Source organism: Myotis daubentonii, chromosome 19 (assembly GCF_963259705.1).
Source record: "Myotis daubentonii chromosome 19, mMyoDau2.1, whole genome shotgun sequence".
NCBI lineage: Eukaryota > Metazoa > Chordata > Mammalia > Chiroptera > Vespertilionidae > Myotis > Myotis daubentonii.
The window spans coordinates 24,768,521-24,791,160 of record NC_081858.1 but is presented as its reverse complement, the minus strand read 5'-3'; the positions used below and the strand labels follow the sequence as shown (position 1 = coordinate 24,791,160).

The 22,640-nt window shown below is 58.6% G+C and overlaps 1 protein-coding gene across 4 annotated transcripts in view; it reads left to right on the top strand.

Moving 5' to 3' along the window:
- Positions 1-22,640, top strand: part of TTC28 (tetratricopeptide repeat domain 28) — a 387,004-nt gene that overhangs the window by 349,070 nt on the left and 15,294 nt on the right. For all 4 annotated transcript variants that reach the window (XM_059677128.1, XM_059677127.1, XM_059677126.1 and 1 more), the window contains 5 exons: positions 4,289-4,429; positions 13,415-13,556; positions 17,032-17,211; positions 19,048-19,768; positions 22,331-22,455. In XM_059677128.1, coding sequence (XP_059533111.1) covers positions 4,289-4,429; positions 13,415-13,556; positions 17,032-17,211; positions 19,048-19,768; positions 22,331-22,455 — 1,309 coding nt within the window. The remainder of the gene's footprint in view (positions 1-4,288; positions 4,430-13,414; positions 13,557-17,031; positions 17,212-19,047; positions 19,769-22,330; positions 22,456-22,640) is intronic.

Genomic DNA, 22,640 nt, shown 5'->3' with positions numbered 1-22,640 from the left:
CCGTCCTGGGGAGTTTTCAGTGTGTGTGACAGGACTGTGCACCCTGCCGTTGCCCGGTGGAGTGCTCGCTAGTTGTCCGTCTGTCCCGTTGGCTGATGGTTTTGTTCAGTTCTGTGTTTTGCTATTTTCTCTCTCTGAGTTCTGTTGACTGCTGAGGAAGGAGTGCTGAAGTCTCTCTCATGTATCCCTTTCTCCTTCCAGGCCCGTCCGTGTTGCCTAGGTGTATTTGAAGCTTCAGGGATATCATTTCCCTTCTGAATACCTTCCTTTAGCAATTATTGTAGAGGAGGTCAGCTGGCAGTTAATTCCCCTAGTTTTGTATTAGTTTTCTATTGCTGAACATCAATTTACCACACCCTTAGCAGCTTAAAACAACTTCTACTTTCAGTTTCTCTATTTGCCACCAGTTGCCTGTCTGCCATATTTTAACTGCTAGCAGTCTTTTACCTTCTCCCTTCACTGAGTTTCCCAGGCAAATAAGTTCTTTTTTGGGTAATATTTCTCCTGTCAGTTCCCACTTTTCCACTCTCAGGCTCCCCCCCCCCCCCGCCCCCCAAGTCACACATCTGGACTAATGGGATAGCTGGCCCCACCACAGAACAAGCCAGAACCATTGTTGGTGACAAGAGAGACCAAAACATGGTGAGGAATCAGGAAGGTGGGGTTAGAGCTGGGCTGGGAGATGGGAGCTTGGGGCAGAAGAGGGAGCCCGGGGCTTATGGGAAACTTGCCTTACCTGGCATGTTGAGTGCGACCCAGCTCATTAATGTATTAACACAACAATGACTCCCCAGAAAGGGGGTTCTAGCAGGTGTGAGGGGCCAATTAGGCTTCATTGAGCTTGACCCTGGGACTTGAGGGCTGCTTCTGGGCAGATGCTGGTAATAGCCTAAGCCTGCTCCCCATCCCTGTGTAAGAGGCATTCTCCACTTGGGTCCAGTTGACTGTCTCCCAAAGAGCAGCCCTGAGCCTGGGCTGACAGCTCTCAACACCTTCCAAGTTCAAGGCCGCCCCTCTACCATTATCTCACTCTCTCTCCCACTCTTACCCTCTGCTCCAGCTCCACTAGGCTATTCTCTTGGCCTCCAATAGTCCCCACACTGTCTTATCTCCACACCTTTGCTCATAGCATTCTATGTGCCACCGCCACCACCTACCAGTCCTACCTGTCAGTTATAGCCGTCACCGCTCCTGCTCCTCTCGGATGGACGCAGCTGACTCCAGGAAAGCTTTATGCCTCCCCATCGATCTCCACCTTGGTTGGAGGCTGGTCCCTCCCTGTGCTCCTCCCTAACCTACCCTTGTCCATGCCCGAGGGCAGGTGTAACTGATTGACTCTCAGCCTCGGTGCTTTCAGGGCAGTGCCACTCAGTAATCTCTGCTGCACGGGAGTGAATGGAGTCAGGCCCAAGGTGATGGGACTAGGTGACACACCGTCTCTAGAAAGTCTCTGAGAGAAATGGTGTGAGTCGGGGACCACCGGGCGGGCCCTCTCGGGAGCCCTGCTGGATGCTTGTGTTGATGAGGTGTCTTCTGTAAAAGGGAGACTCTTATCTGTGCCATCGCCTGCTTGTTTTCCCTTCAGTGTGAAGACTTTGAAGGGTCAGGAAATAGGAAACAGCCCCCTTAAGCATGAGGTTCAGAGGCGCAGTCCGGCTGACTGCGGGAGTGGGACTGCAAGTTAATGGAGGCCGGTGCCGGTCCAGCCCATTCCTCTCCCCTTTGCGAAGCGCGAAAGGAAAAGCAGATTTCTCCGCGCCAAGCAGGCAGCTGCATTCAGGTGATAAATGCGTCCCCGGACAGAGGCTTGTTGGGTGATATTTACCAGGGTTTCCGTGGAGGGCCCTCCGCTCCCAAGGGAGCATTTCAGGCCTCCAGCCGCTCAGCTGTTGGGTGGACGCCCTGGGCGGTGGCAGGATGGAAGCATGCGATGTTTCAGGTGCTCACATGCTTCTTGGTTTCTCTCCCTATATTCACCCTCCTCCCTGCCCCAGTCAAACCCAAGCAGAGAGGCCTGAAACAGGTGAGAAGCTTAGAGCCTTCAAGTGTGTGTGTGCAGCAGGTGGGGCAGGGGAGTGAGAAGGGGGGAGGAAGGAGGGGCGGGGGAGTCAGGGCCAAGACCTCCGCTGGGTTCAACCCTGGCTCTCCCTCCTGGTGATCCTTGCCAAGTTCCATGGTTTCTCCAAACCTCAGTCTCCTCAGAAATAAGGTGGAGAGGATAGAGCCACCTCACAGGGTTGTCATACAGATAAAATTAAGTCTGTGTGCAAATACTTTGCACATCATAAAATGCGCTCTGGCATACGTCATCCATTCAGAAGGTCCTCATGGCATGCCTGCTGCATGCCCAGCATGCCAGGCTGGGCTGGGTTTGAAGGCTTGTTTCCAGGACGTGTGGGTCCGGAAGAAAAGCAGGTTCTGGGGTAAAGGCTTGCTTCACATCACACCTCTGTGCTGTCCCTGAACAGGCTCCGTTCTCGCACTTTCTAGGCCTGAGCGCTTGGGACCCTTTCCTGGAGGTTGAGTCTGCAAGGAACATGGCTGAGTCAGGACTCTGGTGCCTCATCACCAGGCATGTCAGTGTGGGTCCTCCAGAGAAACAGCCAGTAGGACACACACACACACACACACACAGATTTATTAGGAATTGGCTCACAGGCTTATGGCGGCCGAGAAGTCCCAAGGCCTGCAGTTGGCAAGCTAGAGGCCCAGGGGAGCCGATGACGTCAGCTCCAGTCTGAGCCCAAGTCTGCAGACGGGAGGTGCTCAGTGTCCCGGCTCTTGGGCCGTTAGGCAGAGAGGGGTGTCTCTCCTACTCCACCTTTCGTCCCGCTCAGGCCCTCAGTGGATTGGATGCGGCCACCCACATGCGGGGGGTGGGGGTGGGAGGGGGGCTGTTTGCTTTCCTCAGTCCACTGCTCCCAAGGCTAACTCATCCAGAAACACCCTGACAGACACACCCAGAGTAACGCTTGACCACATGTCCGCACACCCTGCGCCCAGTCAGGGTGACAACAGAACGTGCCGTCTCCAGGGTTGACGTTCACATGGAACATTCAGGCTTACGAGGCAGCGTCACGCCAGATCGCATTTGACCCCGTAATGACTCAGCAAGGCCTCGTCACCCCTCTCCGTCGTGTAACCCTGATGTCACAGGCTCAGCAGCCTGGCTGTTTGAAGCAGGTCGTGTTCATTGTCAGCCTAAATCTCGAGGCAAGAACCTCTTCCCGCTGGGCAGCAGGAAGTCCGCTCCTGTCCAGATCCCCTGCTCCAGCCCGTGAGAGCCGCACGTCGCTGAGTCACCTTCCGCCCCAGTGCCCGGTGCTCTCCACCCTCCCCGCTGGCCCCTGGACAGCAGGACCCTTTAAACAGCCGTCATGTTATCTGTGGACTCGATGTTGTCATAGTTTCCGCAGCGTCTGAGTGGAACCGTCACCCCGGGGAAGGTGGGGCACCTGCCTCTGCTGAGCCCCCAGGTGCTGCGGGGCGAGGACCCAGCGCCCCTCGGACAGGTGCTCCCGTGGCAGCTGACTGGCCTCACGGGCCACAGTGCACAGCGCTTACGTTTCGGAAGCCTTTTGTCAGTTTACTCGTAACGATGAGCCAGGTGCTCCTGGGTATCTGTGTTTACTTAAAGGCCATTGTGAAATGTTCTGTTACGTTCTGTCATAGGGGAAATATGAATTTATTAATTCCGATCGGCAGTGTTTCTCAAGCCCACATTTCAAATGGTGCTGCTCCCCCTGCCATGGCAGCCACGGGTGTGCACGTCTGGCTCCTCAGCTGGGAAGTGCCTTTTTGGCCTGTCTCCCTGGGCCTAGCGTGGTGCCAGCACAGGGCAGGTGCTCAGCTGCTGTTTCTGGGTGGAATGGGATGGAGCGCGTGCTGGGAGGATTGCCACACGCACACTCACCTGAGCTCTACCTCAGAAGGGTCCCCTGCCAGCCCACACAGACAAGGCAGATGGCGCTGTTCCTTCGCAGACAGTTGCCAAGCACCTACTATGTGTCAGACACTCACCAGACGCAGGGAGGGCAGTGCTGGCTCTGGTGCAGCTCCTTCCTGTGGGGAGTGCCCAGCCCAGTGGGGGTGACCGCCAGAAGCACCCCGAGTGCATCCCGAGAAGCATGCACGAAAGAGGGAAGAAGCGGCAGGGATGCCAGGAGGGGGCGCAGGTGACCTGGCACCAGGGACCCGTTGGGCGGGGCAGTGCCACAGGACAGCTTGGTTGACTTCGGTGCTCAGGGCTTCCTCCCTGTGACGGGCTTGCTCTGCACTTTCCCCGCAGGGCCTGTGCCAGCAGCGAGACCGAGAGCGAAGCCGGAGACCTCATGGACCAGCAGTTTGAGGAGATGAACAATAAGCTCAACTCGGTGACGGACCCCACAGGCTTCCTCCGGATGGTTCGCCGCAACAACCTCGTTAACAGGTGAGAGGGGGCGCTCCCGGCCGGTGCGGGGCGAGGGGCCTTCAGCCATGCTCCTTCCCGCCGCCGGCTTCTGGTCCTGTCCTGCGTTCGCAGAAGCGAGCGTGACCTCCCACAGCCCGTGCTCCTCTGGGCCTGTGTCACAGCGGCCCCTCGGGGTCAAGGGAGAAGAGAGTGTGGCTGCGTGGGAGGCGGTTGGCCCGCCTTCACAGAGCCGTGAGCTGACTTCTTGACCAGGTGGAAGCGGAGTAGCATGGCACACTTCCCTGTCAGCTGGTGCCTGTAACTCCGGGGCTGGCACCTGTGTTGACCCCCTGGCCTGAGGTTGACGGGGCCAAGGAGAGTGGGAAAGCCGGCACTGCTGGAGGGGGCGCTGGTCCAGACCCAGCCCCACCTGTCTGCCCCGAGGCTCCATCCCCATCACTTGATCAGACAGGTTTTAGTGGTTTTGAGGAGTTGATGTTGGAATTGCCACCAGCACACCCTGCATCTTTCCATCAGGGGTGATGGCTGAGCTGCGTCCAGAAAAACAGGCAGGCAGTTGGGGTTGAGAGGCACCTGTTCCACTGCATTTGGTTGCCTGGCAACAACCGGGGAGTCACATTGAGGTAGACCTTTCCAGAAGGGCACCTGGGCTCTGGGGTCTCTGCCACGTCCCAAGGGCCTGACTCAGAGGGCAGCAGGGTGAGCTGGGACTCAGGAGGGAGGCTGTGCTCTGGGAGGCAGCCTCTGCCCGGCGCCTGCTGTGCGGGGCGGTGTGCCGCCTGTCCCTGCCCCAGGCCTGGGTTCCTCTCGGTATGTGCTGTCAGGGTGAGCCCAGTGGGACGGGAGCCAAGGGCCAGGGATGTAGGAACTGGCAGCTTGGCTGAGAGGAGACCAAAACTGTGAGCTGGTTCACCGCATTCCTCCTCCCTCCCTCCCCTGTTAGCAGGTGTCCCCACAGCCTTCAGTTCCGTGGAGGGAGACGGTCACGGGGAGGCCTGGGCTCACACCGTCCTAGGCCAGCTTCTCAGCCCGGCAGGCAGGTGGTTCTCGCTCTGCCGGGTGACATCCGTGGTTGTAAACTAGAGCGGGGAGAGCTCAGGGCTCAGGGTCAGGCCTTGCCGTGTGCCGGCTGTGGGACAGGGGGCAGGTGATTTCACGGGAGCCTCAGTTTCCTCGTCGCTGAAATGGGGACACGTTTCCTGCTTTGCAGTGTTTCTTTAACGTGGGAAGTAAAGGAGTTAATATCCAAATAACACACTGACCGGCTGCCTGAGGCATAGGCGGCACCGCACACCTGTGGCTTCCTGCTGCTGGCGTAGTGGGAAGGACGCTGCTAACGTTGAATTCTTAGGGTAACGTGGGTGGATAGATGGGGAGGGTGGAATCTGTATGCACTTGTGCAGCAGGTGCTGGCCACTGTGGGCTGTGGCCTCACCTGCCCTTCCTTGTCCTGTCCCACCTCATGTCCTTTATGTGGGTCCCAAAGGCAGGCCCTCGTGTCCCTGGCCGACCTGGTCACAGGTGCGCTGGCTGTCAGAAGGGTCAAACCAGGTGCACCTGGGACCCTGCTGCACCCTGGGTGGGACGGGGTGTGAATTTTGCGTCATGTAGTTGTTCCTTTCGGGAAAACATCTGTCCTTCTGAGCACAACACTGCATTCATTTATTGGTTCATTTAAACAATGTCAGCTGTGCCCGCAGCCAGGCTGAGGACTGGGCCACCCCGAGGCTGGGTGGGGAGCAGCCAGGGCTCCCTGTCCGACTGCTTGGCCCCCAGCTCCCCCGGCAGAGCCTCACACGGCTCAGGCCGCAGGCCTGCCCTCAGGACAGAGAAAGGTTCGGAAGTGGCATCTGCAGGCCCTCCCAGTCTTTTTTTTTTTTTTTTTTTTAGGTTCTTTTATTTTAAAAATATTTTTATTGATTTCAGAGAGGAAGGGAGAGGGAGAGAGAGATTGAAACATCAATGACGAGAGAGACTCATTAATCAGCTGCCTCCTGCACACCCCACCCTGGGGATCAAGCCTGCAACCTGGGCATGTGCCCTGACTGGGAATCGAACCATGACCTCCTGGTTCATAGGTTGTAGTAGAGCTCAGGAAGTATGTCTCAGCGCTGTGGCTGTTGCAATGGTGTGAGCACACTCCACCATGACATGCTTCCTCGGCACACCAGGAAGTAGCCGGCCCTCCCAGTCTTGACCTTCTGAGGGCAGATTGGAGAAGGGACGTGGCCTGCATGCTTTCAGCTTCAGCATAGCGAGCGGTAAGGCCCAGGGCAGGTCCCACACTGTGTGCTCTCAACACTGCCTGACAAGCCCAGGAAGGGGAGGGGGCCCCTCTGGCCTCCCTTCAAGGGGAGCAGAGCTACTGAGGGAACCACAGAGGCAGAATCATCCTTGTCAGTCAGAATGGTGCGGGTCCTGGCGAACTTCCGGCCAGGCTTGCTTCTCACAGCTGAGGGATGCAGGCCAGGGAGGGTGGAGACCGCCCAGAAGCAGGTGCTAGTACTGGGCTCAGGCTGTGCCTCCCAGCTGCTGCCTGCCTGCGCCTGCCACCTTGAGGCCTGCCCTGTGTCTCCCCCGCCCCTCTGGGGCCCCTCTCGGTCCCCTCTCGGTCCCTTCCAATCCAGGGATCTCTGCTCCAAGGTGCTGCTTTGCCACCGACCAGGACGGCTAGGCAGTGGCTTTTCTGCCGGCGCCTGGTATTGACTGTGGCCGACAAAGCCTCGTCCCTGAGCCCGCAGAGGCGAGGCAGAAGCAGCCATGTGCGCAGGGCCCTGCACGCAGGAGCAGCCCAGCTCCCTCTGCGGGCCCTCCAGCTCCGTGATTCATGGGTCCCGTAGCCCTTTTGTTCCGGGCGGTTTGCTGGACTGGTTTGGCGCTGAGGCTGCCGAGCTGATGCGAGTCAAGTGAGCCTTGGCTTTAGATTTCCCTCTCGCCACATAGACTTGGTCTTTGTTCTCCCTTTGCTTTTGAGTCTCTGCAGCCACTATTTTTCTTCTTGTCTGTGCACTTGGGCAGAAAACACACGAGCATGTCGAGCCCTGGGCAGGTACCATTAGTGAGGAAAACGAGGCTTCTTCTCTTGTTTAGCTCTGACCGTGGGCCATGGCTGCGCCCACGGCAGAGCAGCAGCCTCAGAAAGGCCTGTCTCTCTCATCCCTGCACACGCTTTGAAAGTAATGCCGAGGGTGAAAGGCCAGTGTGTGTGTGTGTGTGTGGTGCCTGCCGCCAGGGCCACACTGGAGCAGCTATGCGATGCCACCAAAGTCCACTGTAGGCCAGGAGGCCTGGACCCACGGTGTCTGTACCCTGTAGTCCGAGGTTGCGGCATTTTTCTGGGTGAGGCACAGAGTGGAGGCGAGAAACTGTGGGCTCCAGGGCCAGACAGACCTGGATTTGAAACCTGGCTCTACCTTTTATTAGTTAGTGGGTAACCTTGATCCTTTAATTTTTTCATCTGGAAAATGGGGGTAAAGATGCCTGTGGGTGAGTTGTTACGAGGATGCAGTAAATGTGATGAATAGACAGACCCTGCTGTGTAGTAAGGAGTTTCTTTCTCTCCCCGCTTGGGTCTGAGGTTTTGATGGCACCAAAGTCGGTGATTCAACCACTTTTTGAATCAAATCTTTACCCCAAAACCTGATTGAACAGCTTGATGCTTCCTCCCCTTATAACCTCTCTCTGGCCGCCAGATACCAAAAAGCCTTTGAATAAATGCAGACTGATGATCCGATTGGATATCAGTTACAGCCACAGCCCTGGCTTGAGCCTTGAGGTTTCGTACTCAGTTCTGGCTGGTGTCCTGCCAGGCCCGTCCTCTGCTCTCTGTTGGTGGCCCTGAGGCTCCAGGCCAAGGTTCTGTCTGCTCTCCTGTTAGCCCAACAAGAGGGCGGAGTGTCCTCTCCAACCCTGACCCGGGCCAGCCCTCATGGTGGCGATTCTGGGCAGGGGCCTTGCCTGCCAACAGCAGCCACATGGGTGGGTCCAGTCACTGTCCTCCTCAGGGACCCCTGACCACTTGAGAGTGAACGTGTGTGATAGAGGCATCCTGAGAAGCGAGGAGCCCTGCGCCTGAGCAGAGGAGGGGATGGTGCTGAGCCAAGGCAGCCACACCTACAGTGAGCTCACCACCACCCCCTTCCTCCTTCCTGCCCTGCCCAGCCTGCGCGGTGTCTGTCACCGGGTGGGACGGGGCAGAGGTCACAGCAGCTCTAGGCTCCAGGCTCCCCGGAGAACAGGGCCCCAGGCTGTGGGCTTCCTGCTGCCTGGCCGCTTCGAGGAGCAGGGCCTGCCCGACCTCGTGGCCTTAGGTGAGCTGCTTCGCCCGAGTCCTGTTTTCTCACCGGTCACAGCGGAGGGGCAGGGGGATCCTGTGTCAAGTAGTTCCCTCTGTCCCCTCCCTACGGTAGTCGGAAAGATGCCGTGGCCAGATGTGCCGAGGTGAGTGTCCTGGCCGGCGTATCCCGCAGCCCTGCGTCCACACGGGACCCGTGTGCCTGGTGGGGAAGTGAGGTCAGGAGGACAGGACACGGGAAAGAGGTGGCCTCGGCTCTGGCGCCTGTGTTCAAGCATTAAGGTCACGGACATGCAGGCTCACAGCAGCCTCAGGCCTGGCTGGGGCCTCAGGCCTGAGCTCCAGGAGGACGAGCACCCGCGCTCCCTGCGACCATGCAGACATCCTGGGCCTCCCCTCCAGGAGCCCTGCCTGGAGGCCGGCGCAGCTGACGTGTGCCCAGACACGGCAGTTCCGACAGAGACTTCCAGCCCGCGTCCCGCAGGCGCCCATGACGTCCCCTCCACGGGCTGTCACACCCGCAGGCACTCCAGTCCCCGACATGGTTGCATGCGGGCGGCACTAGCGTGTGCGCACACGAGTGAGGCCAGCACAGGGTCCCTGCAGACCCAGCCCAGCTATAAATCCCCCGCCTGGGCAATGGAGCTCTTCATCCCTGAGGAGATTCATGAGCGGTGAGTGCTGCCCGGCCGCCTGGTGTTTGTCATCATCCCAGAGACGTCCACTGCACCCTGACGCCCTGCTCGCAGCGCTTCACATATCATCTCAGAGCGCGGCATCTGCAGGTGCAGGGACCAGCCCCCCCCCCCCCCCACCCCCCGCAAGCCCCGCTCCCTGGACGCGAGCTCGCTCCCTCTCCTTTCCCGTCACCACACAGATGGCCATGCAGTGGAGAAAATGAATGTTTCTCCAGAAGTAGATTAATAAACATCATCTGAGGAATGAGTTAATGAAGACAATGTGGTGTGAGAAGACGCCGAGAGCTAGGCTGTCAATTAGCGGGAAGGGTCCCTGGCAGTAAATGGACAGGCCTGGAGGAAAGCGAGCCAGTGCCACCTGCTGGAGCCGTGCGGCGGTGCAGCTGTGAGTCCGAGCCGGCCTCCATGACCGACTGCAGCACCAGGCAGAGGCGCCTCCGTCAGCTCCCCCCTTAGACCCAGCGGCCAGGAGACCAGGGTCGGAGGCTCGTGCAGGCCTACAGGTTGCTCAGTGTGTCCTGAAGGTTGACAAGGCTCAGTGAAAACCGCTCCCCTGCCAGGGGGGAGGCCTGACCTGTCGCCTTGTCCACGTCTCTTGCCCTCTCTGCACCTCGGTTCCTGAAACAGAAAGAAGGAGCAGCCCTGCTTCGTAGGCCCTGAGCGGGGGACGTGGGTGTGACAGGCTGAGCTGGTGCCTAAATGGGAGCACAGCCCCTCCTGCCCCTCACATTCCGCCAGGTGGGGGCGTTTCCAACCACCCAGGCGCCCAGTGTGAGAAGTAGAGGCGCCCTTCTCCCCTCTGAGTCCAGGAGCGGAGGCGGAGAGCAGCCCGCCAGGCTGGAAGGCCCTGCAGAATTCAGAGCAGAACAACAGCAGGTCCCCTCACAGGCCCCGACCCGGCCCCTGGGTGCACCAGGCCGTGGACCGTGCTGGGAAGGGGACAGGTGTGCTTGCGAGGCCAGCAGGGAGCAGGTCGTCCACACACCTGTCCACACCTCTGCCAGCCAGAGGCTTAGAGCTCGGAGGACCCATTGCCATTCAGCTGGGACCGAGATCTGACCACAGGGCGCATCCGCGGTGCCAGCTCTCACGGTGGGCACAGGAGGCTGCAGGGCTCGGGCTGTGAGCTGTGGCAGTGCCCTGTCGGTCAGCAGAGGGGTTGAAAGAGCCACCATGTTTGATAGCTTCCTAAGTGGAGTAAATTTTTTGTTTTTTAAAACTAGAAGAGATCTACAGGGACTTTAGTTCAATCCCTTTCTTATAAGCAGGAAAAGGGGTAGAACAGGGACAAGCCTCGCTGGAGCCACGTGGCCAGCGAGTCTGTGTTGTCTGTGACGTGCGCAGGCTCAGGGCTGAGCGGACAGCGCGGCTGCTGTGAGTGACTGAACGTCTCCGGGCGGATCTCTGGGCCGACAGCCCCACACCACAGGCCACTCAGGCAGGAACGGCACGTGGAAGAGGCTCTGGGACTGCAGCCTGCGCAGTGGCTGTGGCACCTAATGCTCGGAGGGGAGGACACGGCCCCCTGCCGGCCACCATGGCGAGTGCAGGGCAGTCCTGCTCCCGGTCCCGGCCCGAGACCCTCTCCACACCTGCCCCTCAGGCGGGCTCCGGGGCCCTGGGCCCCCTCCGTCGCTCTTGGCCTTGGTTTCCTGCCCCCACAGCTCTCAGCCCCCGATCTGTGGTCCTGGGACAGCTCTCCAGTGCGCACCCACCTGCTGCTGCTGTCAAGGCAGAGGAAGCGTCGGGGCTGCCCTGTGGAGAAATGAAGGCAGTTCGGGCAGGGAGCCGCTGCCCAAGGCTGGGCTGCTCAGAACAGATGCCTCCAGCTCAGGGGAAAGAGTCCTGACGAAAAAGTCTTTGACCTAAATTCTTGTTTCAGATTGGCTGGCTGTGTGTGCTTATTTGTTGTTTTTAACCAGCAGCTGAGCATTTTGGGGGTTTTGTTTACAGTGAGGAGGACATCGCTAGGGCTGGTGCCTACCACTGAAGAGGCACTGCATGTGGCTGGGTTCGTGGTGTTGGGCCCTTTTAGATGCTTCTGGAGCTTCAGTAAAAAGACACCACCGCCCCAGCCCTTCTCTGCCCTCCGCCAGGCCTGTCCCCCTCCCTCCCCCATCGGCTAAGACTCCCACCTCCTTTTGGGTCTGGACGCTTTGCAGTCTCTCTCTCCAGTCCTGACCCAGCCTGTGGCTGCATTTCTCTTTTCGGCAGAAGCAGCAAGCGGCCCAGAGGGTAAATGACTTGCCCCAGGGAGGACCTGGTGGGTCGGGCATGTGGTTCCGATATTTCGGAGTAAGTCGTGTGCTGTGGGTCAGCCGGAGGGAGTGCCCTGTCTTCCCTGCACAGCTTGGACTCCTGTACCCAGAGAGCAGCCCAGAGCTGGAGGGGGTGGGGGGGGGAGGGTGTTGTAGGGCTGTGGTCTCTTTCTCCACCTTTTTAGTTCAGAGCCTTGGGGTTCATGGAGCAACCCCGTCTGTCACCCTGAGGACCTACGGCCACAGCCATTGTCCAGGGACACGGATGTCTGTGGCTTATTAACCAGACTCAGGTCCGTGAGTCCAGGCAGACACACGTCTGGGGCATGAAACGAAAGGTGCACAAGGGAGGGCGCCGGGCGGCCCTGCTGCTGCCCCTGTGCTGTCCCGACGGCAGCGCGGGCTCTCGGCTGAGATTCGTCTGCCAGGAATGTGCGGCAGACAGTGCGTGTCCCCAGCCTCCCTCCGAGCCGCCTGCCGCCCCTGCCGCCTGCTGTGGCCCCCAGGGCGATCGGCGCTTCCCTGCTCTGATGGCAGAGACAGGCCGCGGTCGCTTGTAAGTTTCCTCAGTGAGGGGGCAGCTCTCGCCCCCAAGTCCTTGGCTGTTTCTTCTCTGGCAGCGAGCAGGGGGGCTGAGCGGGGGGTCCCAGCCTGGCGTTCATAACCCTAGAATCGAGGTCCGGGGGACACTGAGCACATGGAGCAGGTGGGGGAAGCCAGGGTGGAAGCCAAAGGTGGAAAACAGACTCTTCAACCTTTCCCTGTGACACCGTGACCCCCGGCCCAGCCCAGAGGGAAACGCCTTCCGGTTTCCTCTCAGGTGACACACGGGGTTGTCAGCCCAGGGACTCACCAAAGCTCAGCAGTGCCTGTGAGAGCTGGTGTCCATCCTCAAGGGTCCCCGAGGACTCACCAGAAACCCCCACACTGCCGGCTAGGAGACCACAGGCTGCCCGCGACCCTGCAGAAACTCACCAGGGCCTGTCCGGAGGCCACGCCAGCCAGGCTGTGGGGCAGCCCGGGCCTTGCCCTGGAAAAGGGGTTGTTTTCCCTCCTGCTGCCTCCTCTGCGCCCCTCGGGGTTTGGCCTCTGTGGGGCCTGGCAGGGAGCTGGCGCTCAGGAAGCAGTTTCTAAGGGAACGAACGCATGTGCTCTTCTGTGTGGGCGGGAGACCTGGGGCCCTGGGATTGAGAACACGCCCGTATCCCGCCAACACGGGACATGGAAACAGCAAACAAAGCCCTGCAGCCAGTGCCCGCTGCTCCGGGGTATTCCCGGGGCCTCCCTGCTGTGGGCGGGGCCTCGGCCCGTGCCTGCCAGGCTCACGGGGCTGCCCATGGCCGAGGTTGGGGCCCCCTTGCTCCTGGTCCTGTCCGAGCCTCCTGCCCCAGGTTGGGTGGCCCTGGGACACTGCCCTCCCTCAGTGTGGTGGCTGCTGCTGATTCTCATGGCCCTCACGTTGGCCTGCACACAGTCCCGCCACGCGAGGATATGATTATCCCCTTTGACCAGCACTTTGGGACACTCGATCAGGAAAACGCCACAGAAATGAGTGGCTGCGTGCAGCTGGCTTACCCTCCTGTTTGTCGGTGCTCCTGTTCTGTGACAATCACCTGAAAGGGGGGAGACGGGCCCTGCGGAGGGAGCTGGCGGTGTTTGCTCTGGCTGTGGGCAGTGTCCACGTGCCCTCCCAGGAGCTGGCGCACCGCGGGGGCGTGGCAAGGCCCTGCCTGACCCTGGCCCCTCTCTCCAGGAGCTGCCAGAGCATGACGAGCTTGGCCAGCAACACGATGTCGCCCGCCAAGGACGGGACCTCCTCTCTCCCCCAGAGGCAGAGCTTCGCCAGGCCCCCGCTCCGCGCTCTGTACGACCTGCTCGTGGCGCCCATGGAAGGGGTAAGTGCCCCGGGGCCGCGAGGGCGCATCATTCCCGCTCAGTGCCCACGTGGGTTTCCCAGGACACCAGCCTTCTCTGCCCCGCGTCTCAGCCAGCCTTTGGAAGCCGTCTGCTTCTGCGCGGCAGATCCAGGCTCAGACCCTGGCTCTGCTCCTCACCAGCCTGGTAAACTCAGCCCGTCTCTCAGGCACAGGATGCATGTGCTGCGTCCCCAGCTCCCGCAGACACGAGAGGCGCAGGGACACCCCAGCAGTTGCCCACAGGACCCACCGGAGCTGCCGCCATGGGGGACAGGCCGTGGCTCCCCGCACCCTGCTGGGGTGCGTCCTCATGGCCCCACCTCTCATGTGAGGGTCTTGCCTGAGCAACTCAAGCCAGGTCTGTGCGTTCTGGTGAGAACAGATCCCTCGACCTCTGCCAACATCGGGAGTCACTGACTCCATCAGAGTCCAGCGTCCAGGGCACCCGGGCCTGGCATTTCCCCAGAGGGTTGGGAGCGGCTGTGGCCAGATTTCTGTGGCCCTGGTCTTTGCACATCATTTTTCTTTATTTCAGAGAGGAAGGAAGAGGGAGAAGAGAAACATCAATGATGAGAGAGCGTCACTGACTGCCTGCGCTCTGTACACCCCCTCTGGGGACTGAGCCCGCAGCCGGGGCGTGTGCCCTGACCGGGAATCAAACCATGATCTCCCGGTTCAGAGGTCGAGCTCAGCCGGTGACGTAAAGAACAACCGATGCCAGTGATGCCAGTGGCAGCTCCTGCCTAGACAGCGTGCTGCTGAGAGGCGCTAGGAACGGGGGCGATGTGACGAGTTATGGGATAATCCTGGAGTGGGGCATCGAGGTGGAGAGCGGACCTTTAGTTTGACATTTACAGCCGTTTCTCGTGATGACTGTTTGACACGGAAGGAGTTTGTCTGCTTCCAGGGATGCCAGGTGGCGCCTTTCAGAGGCCGTTGTGGTCAGTGACCAGAGCAAGGGCTTTGCAGGGGCTCCTCGAGTGCTCCGCTCGCTGTTTTACTAAAAGCAGCTGGAAGGCTGGGCTCTGATCAGGAGTCCTCTCCATCCCCACTTGCACCCAGTTGTTTGTTTATTTACACGGCTGGTGTCTGAGGTTCAGGCTTGTCAGGTGGGGCCGGCGGGCGGGCCAGAGTCAGAGGCCTCAGGGCCACAGGGAGCCGGGGAGGCCTCTTAGCTCCTCCCCAGCGCTGCCCCCCCTCACCCCCCCCCCCACCAGCGGAGGCCTGGATGGGCGGGCTCCCACAGCAGGCACACCCGCTGCTCTGAGGCCACTAGAGGGCGACGCGACACCGTCAGCCACTCCTGCTGGCACTGGCCACTGCCAGACAGCCAGCTCTTCCTCCACATTTTCACGGCAAGCCCACGATTATGAATCACTGACACTTCCAGACTAAAACGATTAGCCTCTTCACGTGGGGCTTGTAATTGTTTGAACAACTGCCTTTGCTTAGCCGTGGTCCCGTTGCTGAGGGACTAGGTCAGCCAGTAGGAAGGTGGGACGCAATATTGCACCCTGGGCTGCACCCGTGTTTGACTTGATCTGCCTTAAGGTCCCTTTCCTGGGACCACACTGCGCCTCCTGTCGGGAGGGGGTGAGCACGCCTGTCTCTCTGAGGATGGCCCAGTTCCATGTGATGGCACACGAGCCGTCACCAGTCATTAAGTCAGATCCTGTCTGACACCCAAGGGAGAAAAGGCACCAAAGAAGAGTTGCAGGTGCTTAGTGTGAAAGGGACGGGGACTCTGGTCATGTCCGTGGCATTTGTTTTAATCAACTTAGAGGGAAGGATGGTGACCCAGGCCCCTGAGCCTGGACGTCCCTGCTTGTGTGGAAGGTAGGCCCCCGGGCGGCTCTTGTCCTGGCCCACGTGCTGACGGCAGTGTCTGGGGGTCACGTCAGATGTGAGGGGCTCCACTAGGAGAAGCTGCTCGCTCACTCCGGTCCCAAGTCACCCCTCAGTTCACAGATGGCGCTTCATCCAAAAGCCAGAAGCTGCGTTAGTCCAGGAACCAGACTTAGAACAGGAACTCCCTCAGGGTTTGGCCAGACCACCCCTTAAAGGTCCATTTGGGGAGTTAGGACTTCTTCTCGTCTTTGCCGTCCTTATCATTATGTCCATTTATTTCAGTTCCCTGTTTCCTGTCGGCACGGCCTTAAAAACCAAGGCTCTAGGACAGGTAGCCCGTGTGCAGGACGAGAGGGGCTGCCTGTGGAAGTGGAGTTACCTGTTTCAGGACCCCAGAAACTTGATTAAAACTGGCTGTTGGAAAACAAACAAAAAAACAAAAAAACTTGCTGTTTGTGCTGGCTCCATTGGTAAACACCTTCCTAACGGGAGCTTGGGAATTCACCCAGACCTCTCAGCTAAGATGCTACTGGTCCCCAGCCAGCTCTCCAGGCAGTGGACTCACGCTGTGACAGGCAGGGTCCCAGCCTGCTGGTGAAGAAGGGTGCTTCCTGGGGGAACAGGCAGCTTGTAGGACACCTGGCCTTCTTGTCTGGTTCTACTTCAAAAGGTCCATCTGTAGAGATCTCAGAGGTCAGAGCGGCTGAGTCTTTGCTGGAGTTTGTGGGACTGTTAGTTGCAGGTGCAGGGCTGACGCTGAACCCTTTTATCTTTCAAACCCAGGACATAAGAAGCCAGCAAATACCCCTTCTAGACTGACATATGGAGGTGCAGAGTAGCATTTCCTTGAATCGTCCCTCCGTTTTCATCTAACAGGTGACATGAATTTGGATAGAGACGTCGCTTTATTTCCTTTCTTCAAGTTCACATTGGATTATAGCTAATCTTTCTGTACCAGGGCAATGCTCGCACATGCTGGGGGCAGAATTCGGAGACGGTTTCCAGGGCCTCCTTTCCAACGCATCCAATCAGTCTCCCACGGCCTTTTAACGGAGCTGTCATCCTGCCGTGCGACCCGTCTGCCCACAGGCCACTGCCGTCTCCCGCCTGCTGCCCGCTGCCTGGACAGGGTCCCACCCCGGCCCTCGCCCAGGGCTGTAGGCATGTGCCAGCTCAGTAGCATCTACGAGGCACTGTCCCAGGGGGGCCTGGGTCTACAATTGGGATACGCAGTTCAGAGAAGAGTCTCCCCATCTCCCAGGCTGGCCTTTCAGGACCTTTTCCTCTCAGTTCAAGTCCTGGCACGTCTCCATCTCTTATTCACCTCGGCCCCAGCCCAGTGTCCCAGTTGTTTGTTCTTAGTTCATCAAGGTTCATCCAGCCTTGGTCTCCGTCCGCAGTTCTTTTGGGAAGAAATTCACCTGTAGAGAAAGAAAGCCCCACGTGGTGATGCTGCTGTGAGCAGTGCCCAACCCAGCGCCCACGCGACCGTGTGGCCCTTCATGTGCCTGGTCCTCCGGGCCCGTGTCAGCTCGGCTCAGGGCTGGTCGGCGTGTGGGAGCCGCGCCCTGCAGGCCGTGTGTCAGCCTCCGTGCTTGCTCTGCAGGGCCTGATGCACTCCAGCGGCCCTGTGGGCCGGCACCGGCAGCTGGTCCTGGTTCTGGAGGGGGAGCTCTACCTCATCCCTTTCGCCCTCCTGAAAGGAAGCTCCTCCAACGAGTACCTGTATGAGCGCTTCGCCCTCATCGCCGTCCCGTCCATCCGCGCCCTCGGCCCGCAGGCCAAGGTAAGGCTCTGGCAGCCCCGTGGGGGCCACGCTCTCAGGTCCGCGAGGCGTCTTTGGCCAGACTGGGGTCTGAAGTGATAGGATGTGCTCTCTTCAGACTGCCGATTGTATAGCTTGCAGGTGGGTCGGCTGACTGTCCAAAGGCAGGGGCACAGCCCTCCTGACCCCTGACAGTTCTTTGCTACTTCAGGAAGCCATGATATGGGTTGTTTCTCTTTCAATTTCTCTGCCGTGACATTAGGGTTGCAAGCTACTCAGAGGCACTAAGCCAGGCTGGAGGCCACAGGCCGAGTACCCGAGTGCCTTGCTCATCCCACCCTTTCGCTGCCCGGCAGAGGGCCACGGGCAGCAATGGTGGACAAGATGAGTGTAAGTGGGAAAGAGCACCATCGGCCAACAAAAGAACTGGAAACAAAGGCAGCTTTCAGGGGACAGGAAGGGACTTGGGTTTCATTCAGCAAAAAAGTCAGCATGGGAAGAAACCCTTGTGAAAATCAGGGGAGCAACAGTGGGCCGTCCAGTCAGAGGCTCACCCGACAGCCACCCTGGCCCTGCCCACCTGATTAGGGAGCCTTTTCAGCCAACCCTGAATCTCTCCCTTTTCCAAACTGAGAGACCCTGAAACCCGGGCTTCCTTCTGGCCCTTCACGGCCCGATGCTCCCCACTCCCCGGTCATTACCACCAGGCAGGTCTTGGTCAGATGGGCCGCCTATGGGGGGAGAGTGTCTGCAGGTTGAAACACCCAGACCCCAGGCTCAGGGTGCAAGCGGCCCCCAGGGGACCTGCCTGACCAGGCTCTGTTGGCCTTGGTCATTGGTATAAACCACGACATTTTTGCTGCACGGGGTTTTGGAGGTCTTAGTTTGGCTATTTTTGTTGCTGAATCATACCTTACTCATGGGACAGAATCAGTGCTGAGTGAAGGAAATGATTTTCTCTGAGTTTTTCTTCTGCCCTTGGTTAACGATCCCAGATGGGAAGGGAGCTGGCCTGGCCGGATGCTGCTCCACAGGCAGGCTCCCTGCACCTGCTGCCAGGAGCACCGGGACCAGAGGGGGCCTCTGAGAGAGCTCCCTACCGGTGACAGCAGCGAGCTGGCTGTTTGCCAACGTCACGAGGGGATGGAAGAGTCCTGTCTCCTGACCGGCACCCTATAGGCATTTCTCTACCCAAAGTTTAAGGCATCCCCAAGTGTAGACACCAAAACAGTTATTTTGAAATAATGTGATGTTTTCCAGAAAGCACCGAAAGACATCACGGCAGGAAAATCAGAACTTCGTTGGACTTCTTCTTGCTGATTTTATAATTCAGTGCTGTCTTTATTTTGCAACACACACTGTGGAAGGGAACTATAATCTTTTCAGTATGCCGTGTCTCTGAAGGACTTAATTTGGCCCTGTCTCCCCTGAGTTTGACTTGCTGTGTAAACAAAGCCACCCCTACGCCCTGACTCATCAGGAGTGGGTTTCCCCAAGGGGTGCACAGGGAGGGCCTGTAGGGGTGAGGCTCAGGGCAGGCAGGCACCACAGACCCTCGCCTCCAACCTGTTCTGTCCTATAAACACCTCTCCCACCCCTCCTGGGGTTTGACAAACGGGAAGCAGCTTTCTTACCACCCAGTCCTGGTTATTTCCAAGAGCTTGTCACAGCCAGCAGGTGTGATTTTCAGTAAGACATCACCTTGTCAGTAGGTGTTGAAGATCAGAGCGAAGGAGGTTATTGGGAGAACAGGTGGAGCCAAGGTGGACCCAGCCCTGACAGGAGAGCTGGCCTTGCCTGGGCTCCTGAGAAGCCGGCCAGTCTGACAGTGCTTTGCTTGTCCTTCCTCCCTCCCAGTCTCACCTGAGGAAAACCCCGCCCACCTACTCCAGCTCCACCTCCATGGCCGCTGTCATTGGCAACCCGAAGCTCCCGTCAGCGGTGATGGACAGGTGGCTGTGGGGCCCGATGCCATCAGCCGAAGAGGAAGCCTACATGGTGTCGGAGCTGCTGGGCTGCCAGCCCCTGGTGGGCAGTGTGGCCACCAAAGAGCGCGTCATGAGTGCCCTGACCCAGGCTGAGTGTGTCCACTTTGCCACCCACATTTCTTGGAAACTCTCGGCCTTGGTCCTCACACCCAGTGTGGATGGCAACCCTGCCAGCAGCAAGAGCTCCTTCGGCCACCCCTACACCATCCCTGAGTCCCTGCGGGTGCAGGACGACACCAGCGATGGGGAGAGCATTTCGGATTGCCCACCCCTGCAGGAGCTGCTGCTCACAGCCGCCGACATCCTGGACCTGCGCCTTCCGGTGAAGCTGGTGGTCCTCGGCTCCTCGCAGGAGTCCAGCAGCAAAGTCACAGCCGACGGGGTCATCGCGCTGACACGGGCCTTCCTGGCTGCGGGCGCACAGTGTGTCCTCGTGTCTCTGTGGCCTGTGCCCGTGGCTGCTTCCAAGATGTTTCTCCACGCCTTCTACTCGTCCCTGCTGAACAGCCTGAAAGCCAGCGCTGCCCTGGGAGAGGCCATGAAGGTGGTGCAGAGCAGCAAGGCCTTCTCGCACCCCTCCAACTGGGCAGGTGAGCACAGGGCCCCAGCCGGCACCTCTGTCAGGGGCCTCCCCCAGGTTGGTCCTCACAGCCTGGGAGAGGTGGGGAGGGCAGGGCGGGGCACTGGGAAAGGCAGATGGGAAGATTCTGGGGGAGCCTCCTTTGCTGAGATTTGCCCTCTGCCAAGTCAGTCTTTTGCTACCATGGCATTAAAATAGTCCTTTGACCTGGGAGCAGAAGTTTGCCATCAGAGTGTGCATGTAAAACTCCTGGGGTGTTTACCGAATGGCCCACTTTATGCACTCTTGTGCAGAATCCCACGACTGTAGAAGAGTGGTGCGGGAGAAAGACCCTAGATTTGGTATCCGGAAGACTTGGGTTTGATTTAGCTCTGCAGCCAGGCTGTGTGACCTGAGACAGGTTACTAACCCTCTCTGAAGCTCCATGGTAACATGAAGATGATGGTGATGCTAAGAACTCCCTGCCCACGTTTGAGATGATCTGTGAGGAGTGGGCTGAATGTCTTATGATGCGTGAAGCACTGCACGTTCTGAGGGGGCCTGCCGCAAGGGGTGAAGGGAGAATGTTCCCTATGGCAGCTGGTCACAGGAGGGGGGACGAGGGACTCTGCCTCTCGGCTCCATATGATGATCTTCATCCTTCAGGGTCCCTGAGAACGCCCCTGTACCCTCCCTGATGGGCTGCGATCCAAACCCAACTTCGGCCATTCTCCCACCAGCCTTTCACCCAGCTGCGCTGGTTTTGCTGACACAATTCATGACCTTCAGTCTGTGGTGGTCTCTCAGAATTGGCCCCTACACCAATGGGGACAGTACTGGCCCATAAAGCAGTGTCTTAAACCTTGAGAAGCAGAGGAACATCAAACATACTATTTCCAAACATTTATATTTTGTTTCAATGGCCAAAAATGTACCATCTATGGGTAAATTTAAAAGTTGGGAACAAAATGGCCTTCAACTTACTTTTCCTCCAGAATCAATCCAGTTGACATGTGCCAATGTTTTTGGTGTCATTTTCTGAAGTTGGATAAGCCCTGAAGTGGGGCCATGGTGTTCCCACGCCCAGCCGGCCAGCAAACGAGGAGCCTGCAGGGGCCCCGGGTGCAGAGCTGTGCTGTGGTGCCAGGCGGATGAGCTATGTTGACATACAGAAACATCTGTTTACATCACTAGCACACACAGCTGTAGTGCTGTTTTTTTTAAGTATCAAAAAAACGATGTAGAATCTATCCTATTCTGTGGCCGGAGAGAAACATTTAGTTGGTCCCACAGGCCTGGTCTTTGGCGGCCCTCACCTCATGGGTGGGCAGGCAGCCTCTGGGGTGGGGCCCGGCTACACTGCTGAGCTACTTCTGCCGCCAGATGCAGGGACCGGAGGCAGTGCTGGTGGTTCTCACGCAGTCACTCCAGCAACCAGCAACCAGAAGGGCCTTTGGCCGGCACAGCCCCACAGCACGCACCGCAGGGTTCGTGGGAACCGGTCCCCGTGCTCAGCCAGTTATTCCTGACACGTCCCCTGTCCCTCCGTGCAGGCCCCTCCCTGGCCTCCCAGTGTACTTAGGGACATGGCATTTTTGTTTACTTTTAGTGACAGATAATTTAAAGTCACAACTGTGTTCTGGGGAAAACGATGTTTAATGATGCTGTCCCATTACCCTTAAAACCGGCTTTGGCTCATTCATTCTTTGTTTTTTTCACTCATTCTTTTAGAAAACCCTTTCCCTCCATTTGGGGGCAGGTTGGCCTAACGTTGCTTGATGGCTTAAGGAGACTGCTCTGTCTGTGCCTCCTCCAGCCCTCCTCAGAGCTGCTGAGGGAAGAGGCGCGGGATCTAGGTGGATGTGTGGCCCTTCCCAGCCTGGCTCAGCTGCTCATTCTTACAGCTGGAGGAATACCTCTTTTTTAAAAATATATTTTATTGATTTTTTACAGAGAGGAAGGGAGAGGGATAGAGAGTTAGAAACATTGATGAGAGAGAAACATCGATCAGCTGCCTCCTGTACACCTCCCACTGGGGATGTGCTCGCAGCCTTGACTGGAATCGAACCTGGGATCTTTCAGTCCGCAGGCCGATGCTCTATCCACTGAGCCAAACCAGTCAGGGCATGGAGGAGTACCTCTTGCCCTCTCGTCCAGGGCCCCAAGAACTCGGGCACACCTGCCCCCCGTCCCAGGGCATGTACCAGACAGACACAGTTGTACCTGCAGGAAAACAAAGCACATCATTCCTTGAGATGGTGGCCAAGCCAGGGGTGGTGGCCAAGCCAGGGATGGTGGCCCAGGACATCTGTTCCCTCCTTTGCTCACAGCGCAGTGGAAAAGTAGAGGCAGTTTCCTGAGCACCGATCACTGCAAGCAGCACTGCACACCCACTGAGCAGTATTGATTCTAAAAAGGGAGGGGACTGAAGGGTGACAGACTGCCCCAGTGAGTGGAATGCTCCACAGTCCAGCCCATAGAGCAGCTGTCCTGGCAGCCCCTTTCTGCTGGGTAACTGCGGGATGGGTGAGCTGAACAGCCAACCCAGCTGAGGTGACAACAGGCTCTGAGGGTCCCTCTGTGCTCTCCACAGGGTTCATGCTCATCGGGAGTGACGTGAAGCTGAACAGCCCCTCCTCGCTCGTGGGCCAGGCCCTCACGGAGGTCCTGCAGCACCCGGAGCGTGCGCGGGACGCCCTGCGAGTGCTGCTGCACCTGGTAAGGGACTGGGGAGCCCTCACCCAGGCTCCCATGGAGCAGAGGCTGCCAGAAATGCACAGGGGAGGCGGAATGGTTTCCATAGCACCAGGACATACGAGTAGGTGGAGGGGACATTGTCCCCATATGCCGGTGGGTCAAGCCAGTTGGTCCAGGTGGTGGGCATAAAGTGTGATGTCACACAG